This window comes from Dunckerocampus dactyliophorus, chromosome 9 (assembly GCF_027744805.1).
Source record: "Dunckerocampus dactyliophorus isolate RoL2022-P2 chromosome 9, RoL_Ddac_1.1, whole genome shotgun sequence".
Classification (NCBI taxonomy): domain Eukaryota; kingdom Metazoa; phylum Chordata; class Actinopteri; order Syngnathiformes; family Syngnathidae; genus Dunckerocampus; species Dunckerocampus dactyliophorus.
Genome location: NC_072827.1, coordinates 25202404 through 25215505, shown reverse-complemented (window position 1 = coordinate 25215505; position 13102 = coordinate 25202404). Strand labels below are relative to the sequence as shown.

Genomic DNA, 13102 nt, shown 5'->3' with positions numbered 1-13102 from the left:
ATAATAGTGGTAAACAAACTTTCCGTTTGTTATTTGACTCCAAAAAACAAACTGAAACAATGTCCTCCTTCTCCCCCACACCGCATGAGGGCGCTGTCGTCATCGTTGTATGCAAAGAATTGTTCACCTTTGACTTATGATTCGTTGGCGTTCACCACGTGGTCACCCGGAAACTAATTCCAACGTGGTGTGTGGAAAGAAAGCTGCTTGGTCTCCCAGCTTTCACCCGAAATACCTAAAAATATACGCCACGCAAACATAACTGATCGAAATGACCGAAAACCAAGGAGGAGCGCCTCCAAAGGCGGCGAAAGAGCTGCTGGCGTTGAATCCCCAACAAGAGTGTGAGTTCAAGAAGAAAGTACAGGCCGTGAAGAAGAAGAAGAAGAAGTCGAACACGGTGAGTTCAGACATGCTTACTTAGGGACAATACATTTATATAGTCATGTGTATTTAATTTTAGTTGTAATCTATTTAATTCAGTCTGGACGGTCTGCATATTAAACCATTGCTAATATATGCGCGTAAGCAGTGTGTGCAACTTAACATAATTGTCCTTGGAAGCGTTTTAATTTGCTTAAAATGTCATGGCTCAATATTTGAACCAGGGATGTCCAAAGTGTGGCTCGCAGCTTGTTTTAAGTGTCCCACGACATATACAGTCATAATTCAATTAGCACATTAGCATTAGCACACTACACAGAAAACACGCAAAAACTAGAAATGACCAAAATCCACCAAATTATCATCTGCAAACCAAAATGCCTGTCCACATGTGCATTGATTCAACAGTCTTGATGACCATGTACACTAGCTTTCTGGATCAAGGTAGTTGTCACTCTGGCGAGGGCGCTACTGAGCAATCCCAGGATATTCATCACAAGACAATATTTTCATGTACAGTATGTTAAAGCCCTCAAAAAGGTGATAGTTGCCCAAAAATTATATTTTCCGATATGCTGATATTGCCCAGCATTTAATGTCAGATACTGATATCAATCGAAACCAATATTGGCAGCAGACTGATTGAAGACGGATTGTGGTAACATATCAAACTGACAGCCAAATGAAGTAGTAATTTTCGCATGTCCCTGAAAAGTAGATTTGATTCTGTGTGTTGAAAGGTCAAAGTGTACATGTCATTAGCATAACTTCCAGTACATCAGTGTGTTGTTTTACTGGACTGGGAATGCATGGATTCCATCCAAAGACTGGTGTTTTTTGTCTTTTTGTCTCCTAGGGGAATCGTTTGACACCTGGGGTTATATATGTCGGCCATTTACCACTTGGACTCTTTGAGCCACAGCTGAGAACATACTTTGAACAGTTTGGGACAGTCTTAAGGCTGCGACTGTCCAGGAGTAAAAAGGTAATTTCTCAACAGTGTAAATGTAGACAATACAAAAGATAGTAGGAAGTGTGTTTACTGTTGTTGAATTCATAAAACCTTTGAAACTAAATTGTCGTCATACTATATTTGGACATTTTAGGAGTGATTTGAATAAAACAAAGATGTGAATTGAAGACCTCCAGCTTTAATGTAAGGTTTGTCACTTACCATTTAGGAACCACATTTTATGTAGAAATCTGGCCTGATCAAAATCCAGTAGGGCAGTGTTGCCCAGATCTCTTAGTAATCTCATTCTATTGTCATATAAGGCATGCAATGTATAAAGCAAAAACACAATTGATACTGTAATTCAATAAGCACCGTAAAAAACACAAAATCAATACTGACTCACCATTGGTATGCTCGTGGAATTAGTTTTTCAGGGAGAATAGTACTAGTAACAGTAATAATAAACAGTAATAGTGTGGTTAAGTGACAGTACAGATTGCTGGAGGATCATGTTTTGGTAGTGGTCAGTGCTGAAAATCTAGTATTGCACAAGTAATTGGATCAGAATGGCCACTGTGGAAAGTTCCCGATAAGTCCTTTTAACTTAAATCCAAAGTGATGAAAAACATCTCACACCACACAAACTGAAGCCAGCTGTGCCATTTATTTTACTTCATATGGTAAATTTCTAATATCTAAAATATGCTTTTCTAAACTTGGTCTTTTCACTCTTCTTCAGACAGGTGGAAGCAAAGGTTACGCATTTGTCGAGTTTGATTGTGATGAGGTAGCCAAGATCGTAGCAGAGACCATGAACAATTACCTGATGGGAGAAAGACTCGTTAAATGTGAGTATCATCTGGGCATGCCTCACAGCGGCGTAATGATGTGGGTAGCAATAAATCACCTCTAGATGTACTAATCACTGGTGGGATGAAACTGACTAGTCAGATGGATTGAGTCACAATTCTGTCACAGATTGTGAAATAAAAGTAAAAGTGCATGCACTGATTGGCTGAATGTTCTGTCAATCACAGCTCTTCAGGCCTAAATACAAATTCCAGGGGTGTAACGATTCGTTTTAATAACAATTCTATTCGTATCACAATTCGTGGTTGCCGATACAATTCAAGGACGATATTGGTTCATTTAGAACGATACGATCCGAAACGATTCAGAAACTTTAAATAGATTCATAAATTTTTGGCCAAAAATTCAACCAGTGTGACTGTGAAATAAATATCTGGATACTCGACAGTGCAGGTGAACTTTCCGAGTACAAAAGTACAAAAAATGAGTTAAAAATACAATACAAAATCAGGAAGAGCAGAGGGTGGTATAGCTTGCCATGATTATTTACTTTAAATAGTGCACATGCAAAATCCTCAGCAAATGAATGTGGTACGGCTTCTTCAATTAGTGTGTTGAAACCTCCTCACCTGTACGGGCCAATGGCAGCAAGGGCTTTTTTAGCGCTGATAATTCTCCTGGTCAGACCAGCCATTTAAAAGAATGGTGCAGCAACTAGCAGTGCACAAATGCAGCGCACATGTGTGTGTTGACCTGGACACGCCGCGCTGAAACCGTAAACTGTTTAGAGGCGTACAAAATGTCCGTAGTTTGCATATTGTCTCCATAAATGTCAGGATGAGTTAAATATGAAGACTGAATAAAGTCAACTGACCAAAAGAAGAGTGTATTTTACAGGTCCACTACAACTCCCATGACCACCACATACCCGGAAGACGATGACATCACAGACAGGCAGACTGAACCGAATAACGTTTTTCCGTCTTTATCATTAAAAGTGCTAAAAACCCCCCCCCCACACACATCCATATAAAGCCTGCTGTGCTTAAAGCCAAATGCTTTATTTCCTAGTATCGATTCAATTGATTGATTACCTTCTAAACGATGTTAGATCGATATGTCGTCCGCAGTGGAAACTTGCTGAACACAGATTGGTGTAGTTGGATCATAGGAATATAAATCGATGTAGTGGATGAATCGCTACACTTCTAACAATTAAGAACTTTTATTGAATTTTATTTTTTATATATATTTTTTTAGGCAGCATACCTCAAATGTTGATGTTAACTTACTGTCATTTGAAGGTCATGTGATTCCACCAGAAAAAGTGCACGAGAAGCTTTTTAATGGCTCCCAGCAGACCTTTAAGAGACCTTGCAAACCTGCTGTAGCACGCTACAACAAGAAGCGCACAAGTGAGGAGGCCGCCAAGATAACAGCGAAGCTGCTGCGTAAAGAGGGGAAACTCCGCAAGAGGCTTGCAGGACATGGCATTGATTATGACTTTCCAGGATTTGTAAGTACTTGCATTTCAACAGTTTACAGTTTTTACGTTTTAAAAGTGAAATAGACGCACTGTTTGTCACTACATTTCTGTGCACCTGATATTCCTGTATTAAGCAGAATATGGTAAATACTTTTGAGACATGGAAACACCTTTTTTAGATCAAGGTTATTTGCGGTTACGGGTGTTGTCTGCCATGGTTGGGTACATGGGGGGTGCTAACGCCTAATGTTGGAATGTGCTATGTCCCGCCCTCTTCCTGCGAGCAAGCCAAAGCGTAACACATGCAGGGTGAAGTGATCAAGTGGGACGCAAAACGTACTACATGAGTCAAACATCAGCTAATACTTGCAGCTACACAGTGGCACGCAGCTTATTGGGTCGTGGCTCGTGGCTCATTCTAAAAATAAAAGTTATCTGATATTTTCATAGATCCATCCATCCATTTTGGACTGGTCGCCAACCAATGGCAGGGCACATATAGACAATCATTTACACTCACATTCATACCTGTGGACAACTTAGAGTCTCCAATTAACATGCATGTTTTTTTTTGGAATGTGGGAGGAAACCGGAGTACCCACAAAAAACCCACGCACGCCACCACGAACATGCAAACTCCAGAGATGCCCAAGTGGAGATTTGAACCCTGGTCTTTCCAATCTCCTGACTGTGTGGCCAACATGCTAACCACTTGGCCACCGTGCGGGCTATTTTATTAGATATTACACCGATTTGCTTTGTCACCGACAACACAAAGCTTATATAGCTTATAGTGCAATATACTGACATTGGTTTTAGCATCTTTAATGTACACATCAAAGTGCCCACCCCTACATAATAAAATATTTCTGGATGCATTATCAATATTTGTACTTTTTGAGAATTTTATTTTAATATAACATTTTTTATCACAACTACATTCCAGTAGATGGCAATTGCATTTGCATGCTTCATTAACAAAATTATTTAATAATAAATAATAGAGAATTTGGGGAGAGAGAGTTCTTTTTTCTTTTTTTTATTACATGCAAAAAACATACTGAAACTGAACTTAAAACGAGCTAAAGTTGTGAAAGGTGTAAAGGTGTTAACAAAACAGAAATGACAAACCATCAAAGATGTTGAAGTTTTTGTCGTCCTCCCCCTCTGCGACACTCAACTACACCCCTACACCTCCTTATTGTTTGCCAACAAGTGTCTTAAATAAAGGTAAATGTCATGTTAAATGTTTGTTTCATTCGTCATTTATACTGTATGTATTTTGTGTTTTCTGCATGTATAATTATTTCCCACATTTTTCCCAATTTTGAGTTAATATTTTGGGTGTCTGGAACGGATTAATTGGATTTGCATGGTTTCTTATGGGAAAAATTGATTTGGTTTTCATGTTTTGGGTTTCGTCAGACCTTCTGGAACGTATTAATGACACAAACTGAGGTTCCACAGTATAGTCCTTCACTAGGATCTAATATGAAATGAACAGGATAGGATGTCTTTTAACCACAATGTTGTGTGCATAGAAACATAGAAGTATTGGGACACCACTGGAGTTTTACTCCTTTGAATGTGACGGTGCTTTCTGTGTATATTCTTCGTCTTTCTTTTTTACATTTTTCTCTAAAAGCACACACACACACACACACACGCAAGCAAGCTGTGCAGTAACTTTGCGGCTGTGCGATACTGTGCAATGCTTACCAGCTGTTTTTTTTCCAGGCTGCCCAAGTGCCCCAGAAGAAGAAGTCTGATTCTTTGAATGCCTCTACGTGCTCCTTGGGTACCTCCACATGTAGTGACGTAAGAGACACGATCATATATGTAGATTTGGCACAGACTGAAAATGAGCTCAGATGTTGTACGTGGTCTGGGGTCAGATAACTGTGCCCAAAGTACTGTGGTGCATTAAGCTTATCCGGCTTGTCTCTTGGTGGCAATGTGATAAAACCTATGCACCAACATGCTGCTACAAATCTGCTTTAAATCAGGGCTGTCAAATGGGACAAAACCAACTTGAAATAAGGGCTGCTGCGTTTACATTTGACTTTTTGTATGATTTTTTTTTAGGCATCTTTCTGGATTAAGGCATTTTTTGACAGCCCTCCTTTAAATGACTGCAAAGTAATTGGCAACTACTTAGTAGCACAATGACCTGAACTCAACTCTTCACCTTTAGGACACCACACCAATGTGCACGCCTTCTTTCTTGGAGAGGAGGAAGTCCATGGTCATTGACGACACAGACAATGAGATTGTCATCAAGATGCCCCCTGTAGAGAAAGATGAACTGTCCTCTGAGAAAGAAGACGAGGACGAGAACCGTGAGGAGCCATTTGAAAGCGAAGAGGCTGTGGCAGGAGATGCTTAGATTAAGTCATGTTTTATTGTGAACTTCTTTCCCTGGTGTTCAGTGCACAGAGACTTCTACCAGAAGGGTTTGTTCATGTTTGTTGTGAAAACCCCTCAAAATTTAAAAATGGGCTTTCCTGGAAAAAAAAGATTGAATTGAAGATTTTCATAATCATGCAAGAACATGGACATGAGCCAGGTATGTATGGAACTGTGTAAACAATGTTTTCAAGTAAATCAGGTGAAACTGATTGAGGTGGTGTCATTTGCAAGCCGCACCGTATTGTTCATACTTGAATTCTTAATTTCACCTTGATATGTCATCATGCAGTCAAATTATATTTTGATAAAGTCTGAAACTGAGTGGCGATGTGACCAATTGAGGAAGTGACATATCTTCGGGTGTCGTCGTCTTCATATGCATCAATTATGAAGATCTGACCATGTGGAATTGAGTTAACGTTCACATTTTTTGACCATCAACTTTTATTGCCGTACACCACCCATATCCTATGGCATAGGCTAAAATCCTATAAAATATATAATCACCCATCTGTCCATTATTTGTGACTTTGATCTTGGGCTTATTTGGCCAACGTTTTCGAGGAAGAGTTTGTCCGTACGACCTCTGGTCTTTGCCTGACAATGGATAGCCCAAACCAAAATGGCTGACATCCTGTTTGCATGTGAAAATGGGTTCTTGAGACATTTTTGTTTGCGTCCTGTCATGATAGACCTCTCCCCCAAATTCCGTGACATCCTTGAAACTGGTTGCAGGGGCTAATTCCTATAAATGTAGGTTTGGGGTTCATTATCAGTTTTACTATTAAGCAGTTTAATCCTCTCCCCAAATTTGTGATATTGTCTTGGTTTGAAATAAAGTAAAAACAGTTGAATTGTAATATTTGACACTCTATTAAAGTATTACAATTGTTGAATGGCTTTAAGACGAGATTTAATGGCAAACGATAAGCTTTTGGAAATGAGCTAGCTTTTCATGGCACTGCCCTTTTGGGGAAGCCATACCTGGGAGAGTCACATGACTGTCATGACAATATGAAAAATCTGAAAATCACGTAGAGATTTCATGAGTTCAAGTCACGCATAAAGCTGTTTAGGACACATTTAAAGTGTTATGGTTCATGGTTTTCTGCGAACATGAAGCGAATTCATTGATTAGGCTTAAATGTGGTAGATCTACCGTTGTCCAGCAGAGGTCGACAAAATGTCAGCGTTTCCACTCTTGGCCATGCGACAGTGTTTCAAGCCAGCATCATCCTGCTGATGAGTGCGCATGCGCACGACGATCCCATTCTTGTGCTGCAGGCAGCATTCTGGGTGGAGAGAAAAATACTTTTAGGCCGTCAACGTACATAAACTACATTAGCAGCGTATATGTGTACAACAACTGAGGCCTTTAAACACAATATGGTAAGTGTATATATTTATATTTTTATAATAGTGGATGTACATCGCTCGCTTCCTACTCACATTTGCTTCTTTGTGTTCTCTGACGTTTCATTGAAAGGAAGATCTTTAGTTTTATTTTACCTCCTGCCAGGTGGAGATAAAGTAGATAAACGATGGAAATAATACTTAAATGCTTTGTTTTACGTGTCAAGTGTTAGCAGGTTGTCAAGGTTTGCTAGCAGTGATGTCTGCCTGGTAGCTAGCTAACATTACACAAAAGCACGCAGCCTTCCTGGAAACACCATAAATATAAACAATTGATTATATATACTGTATATTTTTACGTATATAGATAAAGTGTAAATATCACGTGATATATAACATGTCACATGATATATAAATCTGCCATTGACATGTCTCGCATGTATTTTGTTTCATTTTATTTTTTTGTTTCATTGAGTATTGTTTCACGTATAAATAACTAGAGAAGGAAATATGTGTAGAAAGTGTGTGTGAATGCTGAAGATCAACTAAAATGCTCAGCGGAAAATGACAATTACTGGAAAAGTGGGAATTTTGGACATCTGGAAAATTGATAGCATGAATGTTTAGGTGTTTGAGTGGGGTTGGGTTCATTTCAATGGGAATTCTGGGGAAGCCAGGATTTTTGGCAATGTGGAAAACAGACACCCAGAATGTTGTGAATGAGCTGAATGTTTGGATGTTGGAGTGGGTTGAGAAATGTGGAAGCAAAGGGCATATGAAATTTGGGAAAACATGGCATTTTGACCTAGAAAATAGATATTAATGTCTTGAATGTGTTGGTATGGGAATTGTTTGAATCGTATGAGAAAAATAATTGTAATGACAATGCTCAAAGGGAGTTTGTGTTTTGGAAATAGTGTAATATTGGGAAAAACGTTAAATAGATTGTAAATTTTGGATGAGCTGATTTTTTTTTGATACTACAATGCTTTGAATGGGTTGAGAAATGTGGAAATATGCCATTCATCCCCATTTGGGCTGGGAAATGTGAATGAGCTAAGTATTTGGACATTGGAATGGTTTGAATCAGTTGAGAAGTGTGGAAGTAGTAATAATTCCTAAGCTCTAATGGAATTTGTGTTTGGAAAACGTGAATATTTGGGAAAACCTTGAATTTTTGGCATGTGGAAAATAGATATTTTGAATGAGATGAATGGTTTGGTATTGGTTATGAATCAGCTGACAAATGTGGGTGTGGTAAGAACGCTTACGATGAAGAGCATTAGTGTTTCGAAAAATGCAATACCTGGAAAATGGTGAATTTTTGAAATGTTAAAAATAAATCACAAGATGTTTTGAATGAGCTAAATGTTTTGATGCTGGAATGGGTTTAGAAATGTAAAAATAGTATGGATTTTTAAGATCAAAGGAAATTTTGAGTGGAAAATGTGGGAACTTAGCTCATCTGAATGATCTAAAGGTTTGGACATTGAAGTGGTTTGAATCAGAAGAGACATGTGGAACTTGTAAAAATGATCAATTCATTTTGAATGGAATTTTTTTGTGGAAATATGAAGTGGTGGAAGATGGTTTGAACGTGTTAATAGATAGCCATCGTGTCGTCAATGAGCTGGACATTTTGGTGTAGGAATCTTTTGAAGCTGTTGAAGGGACGGAGGAAGAATAAATAGAAAAATGTTTGCAATTTGTTGCAGATTGTGAATCATCTTCAACGTTCACACAATCAGTTTATGGTATGAAAGAGCCATTTACTGTACATGTCCTCTGACTCGAAGACATGTTTCTGTTTAGTTATATCTACCAGCTTCTCAGCTGTTATAAATGACATGAGGAAGGTAGATAGACAAAGAAATTCAAACACCCAGTAGCATACTGTATATTAGACAGTTCAAGAAACATTTAAAAAGCTGTGCAATAATCAACAGAAAGGAATGCACAATAAAAAGTACAGACATTTGTCCAAAGAATGCATGTATTTGTGTACAGAGTAGACACGTGACCTGACACTCCCTGTCCCTCACTTAATATGTACCATGTAGGAAATTTGTACGCCTCTGTACCGAACCAAAAGTTCTGGAACAAAAAAAATCAGATTACTAGTGCATGTACAGTTATATCCCTAATGAAAATGAAACATTTGTATCATTATCGTATTCGTTTTTTGGTGGCCGAGTGGTTAGCATGTTGGCCACACAGTCAGGGGATCTGAAAGATTGGGGTTCGACTCTCCGTTGGACATCTTTGTGTGGAGTTTGTATGTTTTCTCCGTGTGTGGGTTTTCTCCGAGAACATTCCAAAAATATGCATGTTAGGTTAATTGGAGACTCTAAATTGTCTATAGGTATGAATATGAGTGTGAATGGCTGTTTGTCTATCTGTGCCCTGCCATTGGGTAATCAGATCCCCAAGCCAGCTCGTCTGGCTCCTCTCAATGTGGAGGAGCAGCGCTTCCCCCCTGAGTTTCTCCCGGATGACAGTGCTTCTCACCTTTTAGAACTTGCAAACGGAGATTTAAACCCACATCTTCCCGATCTCCTGACTGTGTGGCCAACATATGAACCACTTGGCCACCGTGTGGCCCCCCCATTATTATTATAAATAATTAAAAATTATAATGCTGTGTGTGTAAGTACTCGCCACTAATGATTGATAATAAAAGAATCGAACAAATGGAATCGGATTCACGGTTTAGCCTTTAGCCTGGTTGTAAGGCTAGCTCTACAACCGCATTTTCGTCTGTTGTGGGTCGCCTCCATCTCCCTCTGAAGGGGACTAGTGGTAGTACGTGGCTCCACTGTCTGGCAGACTGCTAGCTCCATGCCGTGTCTACATAATCCACACTGCCTGCTGTAATTCCAGTCACAATTTACCATTATATTCACCTCGCTGCAAGTTTTGAGGCCGAATTGTAAGAAAGTTGACTGTCGACTTGAGTGCTTCCGTAGCCACACACGGCACCACCACCATCTTACACCGATGCCAAGTTGTTACATCTTAGATGTATGCTGTATTATTATGATGTGCATATGATGCTTTATTACGTATTTATAAATGATTACAGATGTAGGGTGAATCAGATGTGTGGAAGACAAGTAACCCGACCAGTGCAGTGGGGCCACTAATACTCTTGAAGTTCATTGCGCTTTGTTTTCATGTAGTCATGCCTTAGATGCAATATCATTCATTCAGAGCCATTTATTTGCAATTTTAATTGTTTTCCCTTGTCTGTTTTTGCCTCTTTTAGGGCTCTCCAGGGCAGATCCCGGGAAAAAACATGGAGATGTAATCTGGCCTCCATCATCATCCTCCACTGGCTGCCTTGATTGCTGCTCTCCCAAACCACCGTTTCCAACACTGCAGCTGTGGTTTGGCTAAAAGTGCAAAGCCAAGTAGAAGGCACTAGTAAAGTTTCCCCAGCTGCTGCCCGGACACACATGGTGCATAGCTACCATTCCCAAAGCCCGACTCCATCGCTCCCCAGGGCACAGCCTCTAGCCTGCTAGTGAGCTAGCAGTTCCCCCAAAAGTAGGACGGTTCTTTTGGATAAAACTACAAACTTGTCTCTCACAGTTTTTGGGTCACCTAAAAGCATTCTCATCAAGTGGTGCCTCTTCAGTTGACGAACAGAGGCAAAGGAAGTGATATTTCAAAGCCAGGTTGATGGAGGCCAACATGGAGAGCTGCCTGGCCCATGTTCTGCAGAAAGATGTAGGCCGACGTCTACAGATGGGCCAAGAGATCATTGACTACATCTTAGACAAAGACAAGTCTCGTGACCTTGAACAGGATCAGACTGCCCTTGATAAGATGGTTGATGGCATTGCAAGCTCATGGGTCAACTCCAGCAATTTCAAGGTAAACCACTGATGTGACTGTCAACGCCGGTGTGGCTTCCTTCAGACACACGCTTGCATTGTTTTCCATATCTGTGAATCATTTTTATTTTTATTTTGGGAAAGTACAAACGTTCAGACAAAAACTAACCATTTCCTGCTTGTAGTTGCCGTCTCTATAGGGCAGTGGTGTCCAAAGTGCAGGTTGGGGCCATTTTCAGGCCACGGCTTTTTTTAATTGGCCCATTAATAAAATTAATTCATTATTAATTATAAGTATTATTAGATATGACACTAATTTTCACCTATAACACAAAGTTAAGATGTGGATGTTTTGTTCAAATTGTGTAGCATGTAGTGTTGTCATGCATTGGATTTGTTTTAGCATCTTTAATTTATAAAATATATTCAAGTGGCCCCCTCATCTTTCAGTTTTTAAGTGTGCAACTCTTAAAAATATAATATAATTTTGATATTATTATAGTTAATATTTGTATTTGTTTTTTTACATTTATTTTAAAAATAATTATGTACAGTATTAGTTATTTGTTATTTATTTGTTATTAATCAAAGTTATTTTTTTTTGTGTAATGTGTTTGTATTATATACAGTATGTATGTTACATAGCCAGGCTTTAGAGACACCCTATAGTTTAGTCGTACTAAAAGCAGGTAGGTTGAAGTTCTGATCACAAACAAATGTGACATCAGTTAACAAAACACACCGAACATTGCTTAGTATGTTGTTGTGCGGTCACTAGTTCAATCATTACAGTCAATCAATCAGTCACTAGTCTGTTAATCCTTATGTTCAAGACTAAATAGTGCTATCAGAAAGTCAGCGGTGTACCGTCAGGGCCAGCAAATCCTTCTCTGCTGGTCTAAACACTACCAGAAGCAATGACCTACATTTACAACTTACAGTAAGTTCTAGTATTTTTTCCATCAAACTGCATTACCGGTAATTTATTCCCAACAGTCTATTGTCTTCATTTCATTGCATGCCTCTTGGCTGTACTGCTTCCAGTAGCGTATATGTTCAAGTTTTTTTTTTTGTCCAGTCAGATTTTAGCTGTTGCCATGTCCAATCTAATTTGCTCAGGGCCTTCAGAATCAGTATTAGCAAACACTATTAGCAACTGGGCTGTTTCTGATTGGTTGATCAGAGCAAAACAAAGCCAAGTTCGACACACTGAGTGAGTCTGTAGTGATTTGCACACAAGGATGGTCACAATAGATGACGGAGCATGAGGAGAAATTGTCTCGGTGTTGGACATTCTTAAAAATCCATTTTCAAGGCAGGCAGCCTTCTAGCTAGCTTGCGTCTCTCAGCCTAGGAAAAGGTTTGTTCGCCACTGTTTGACCAGTGCTAAGGGGTGGCACAGCTAGCTTACAGCCTCAGGAGGGATTCTCAACTACTCCAGATAATGATGTAGTGTAGCGGTTTGGAGTTGTCTGACGCTTGTTAACATTTGGCCAAGTAGTTTCCAAGCAGTGTTACAAGCAGAAATGTAACAAGCAGAAATGTAACTCATGCATATCGGTGATGATGCATTCGAGGATAAATGGTTAACTGGGCTTTGCGCTGTAGTAATGTTATTCATCCTCAATACTCGAAATGCCTTTCTGTCTGTAATGCCACGCCTTATAGTATTGCGGTTTTGTATATTATATTATTGGTAGTGGTGGTATTAAGAGGTGGACTAAGTCGGTTAAACCCCCACTGAAGCCCCAAGTACCAAATGTGCCACCCGCCACTGCAGAAAGTCAATGCTGGACTTGCCCTTAACAGGTTGACAGAAATATGTATCAAAACCAAAACCAAATAGGGTGAAAGGGAAAAACAATCCTG

The 13102-nt window shown here is 39.4% G+C and overlaps 2 protein-coding genes and 1 non-coding gene across 37 annotated transcripts in view; all 3 read left to right on the top strand.

The window, feature by feature from the left end:
• The first annotated feature begins 154 nt into the window (after positions 1-154).
• On the top strand, positions 155-6905 carry nifk (nucleolar protein interacting with the FHA domain of MKI67). Its single transcript, XM_054786265.1, has 6 exons — positions 155-400; positions 1241-1369; positions 2079-2187; positions 3454-3665; positions 5373-5453; positions 5830-6905. Exons 1-6 carry the CDS (start codon positions 272-274, stop codon positions 6019-6021), a joined length of 852 nt encoding a protein of 283 aa, XP_054642240.1. The 5' UTR covers positions 155-271; the 3' UTR covers positions 6022-6905.
• LOC129188250 (small nucleolar RNA ACA64) lies at positions 5486-5617 on the top strand. The gene has a single exon (XR_008572578.1). It is a non-coding gene; the product is annotated as a small nucleolar RNA ACA64 (small nucleolar RNA).
• A 292-nt stretch (positions 6906-7197) lies between the features above and the next one.
• clasp1a (cytoplasmic linker associated protein 1a) overlaps positions 7198-13102 on the top strand; it is a 67834-nt gene continuing 61929 nt past the window's right edge. For 21 of the 35 annotated variants that reach the window (XM_054786261.1, XM_054786239.1, XM_054786233.1 and 18 more), the window contains exons 1-2: positions 7199-7433; positions 10663-11273. In XM_054786261.1, coding sequence (XP_054642236.1) covers positions 11079-11273 — 195 coding nt within the window. In that variant the 5' untranslated portion in view covers positions 7199-7433; positions 10663-11078. Of the gene's footprint in view, positions 7434-10662; positions 11274-13102 lie in introns of all 35 variants that reach the window. The other 14 variants (XM_054786257.1, XM_054786250.1, XM_054786258.1 and 11 more) reach the window with 2 other exon arrangements.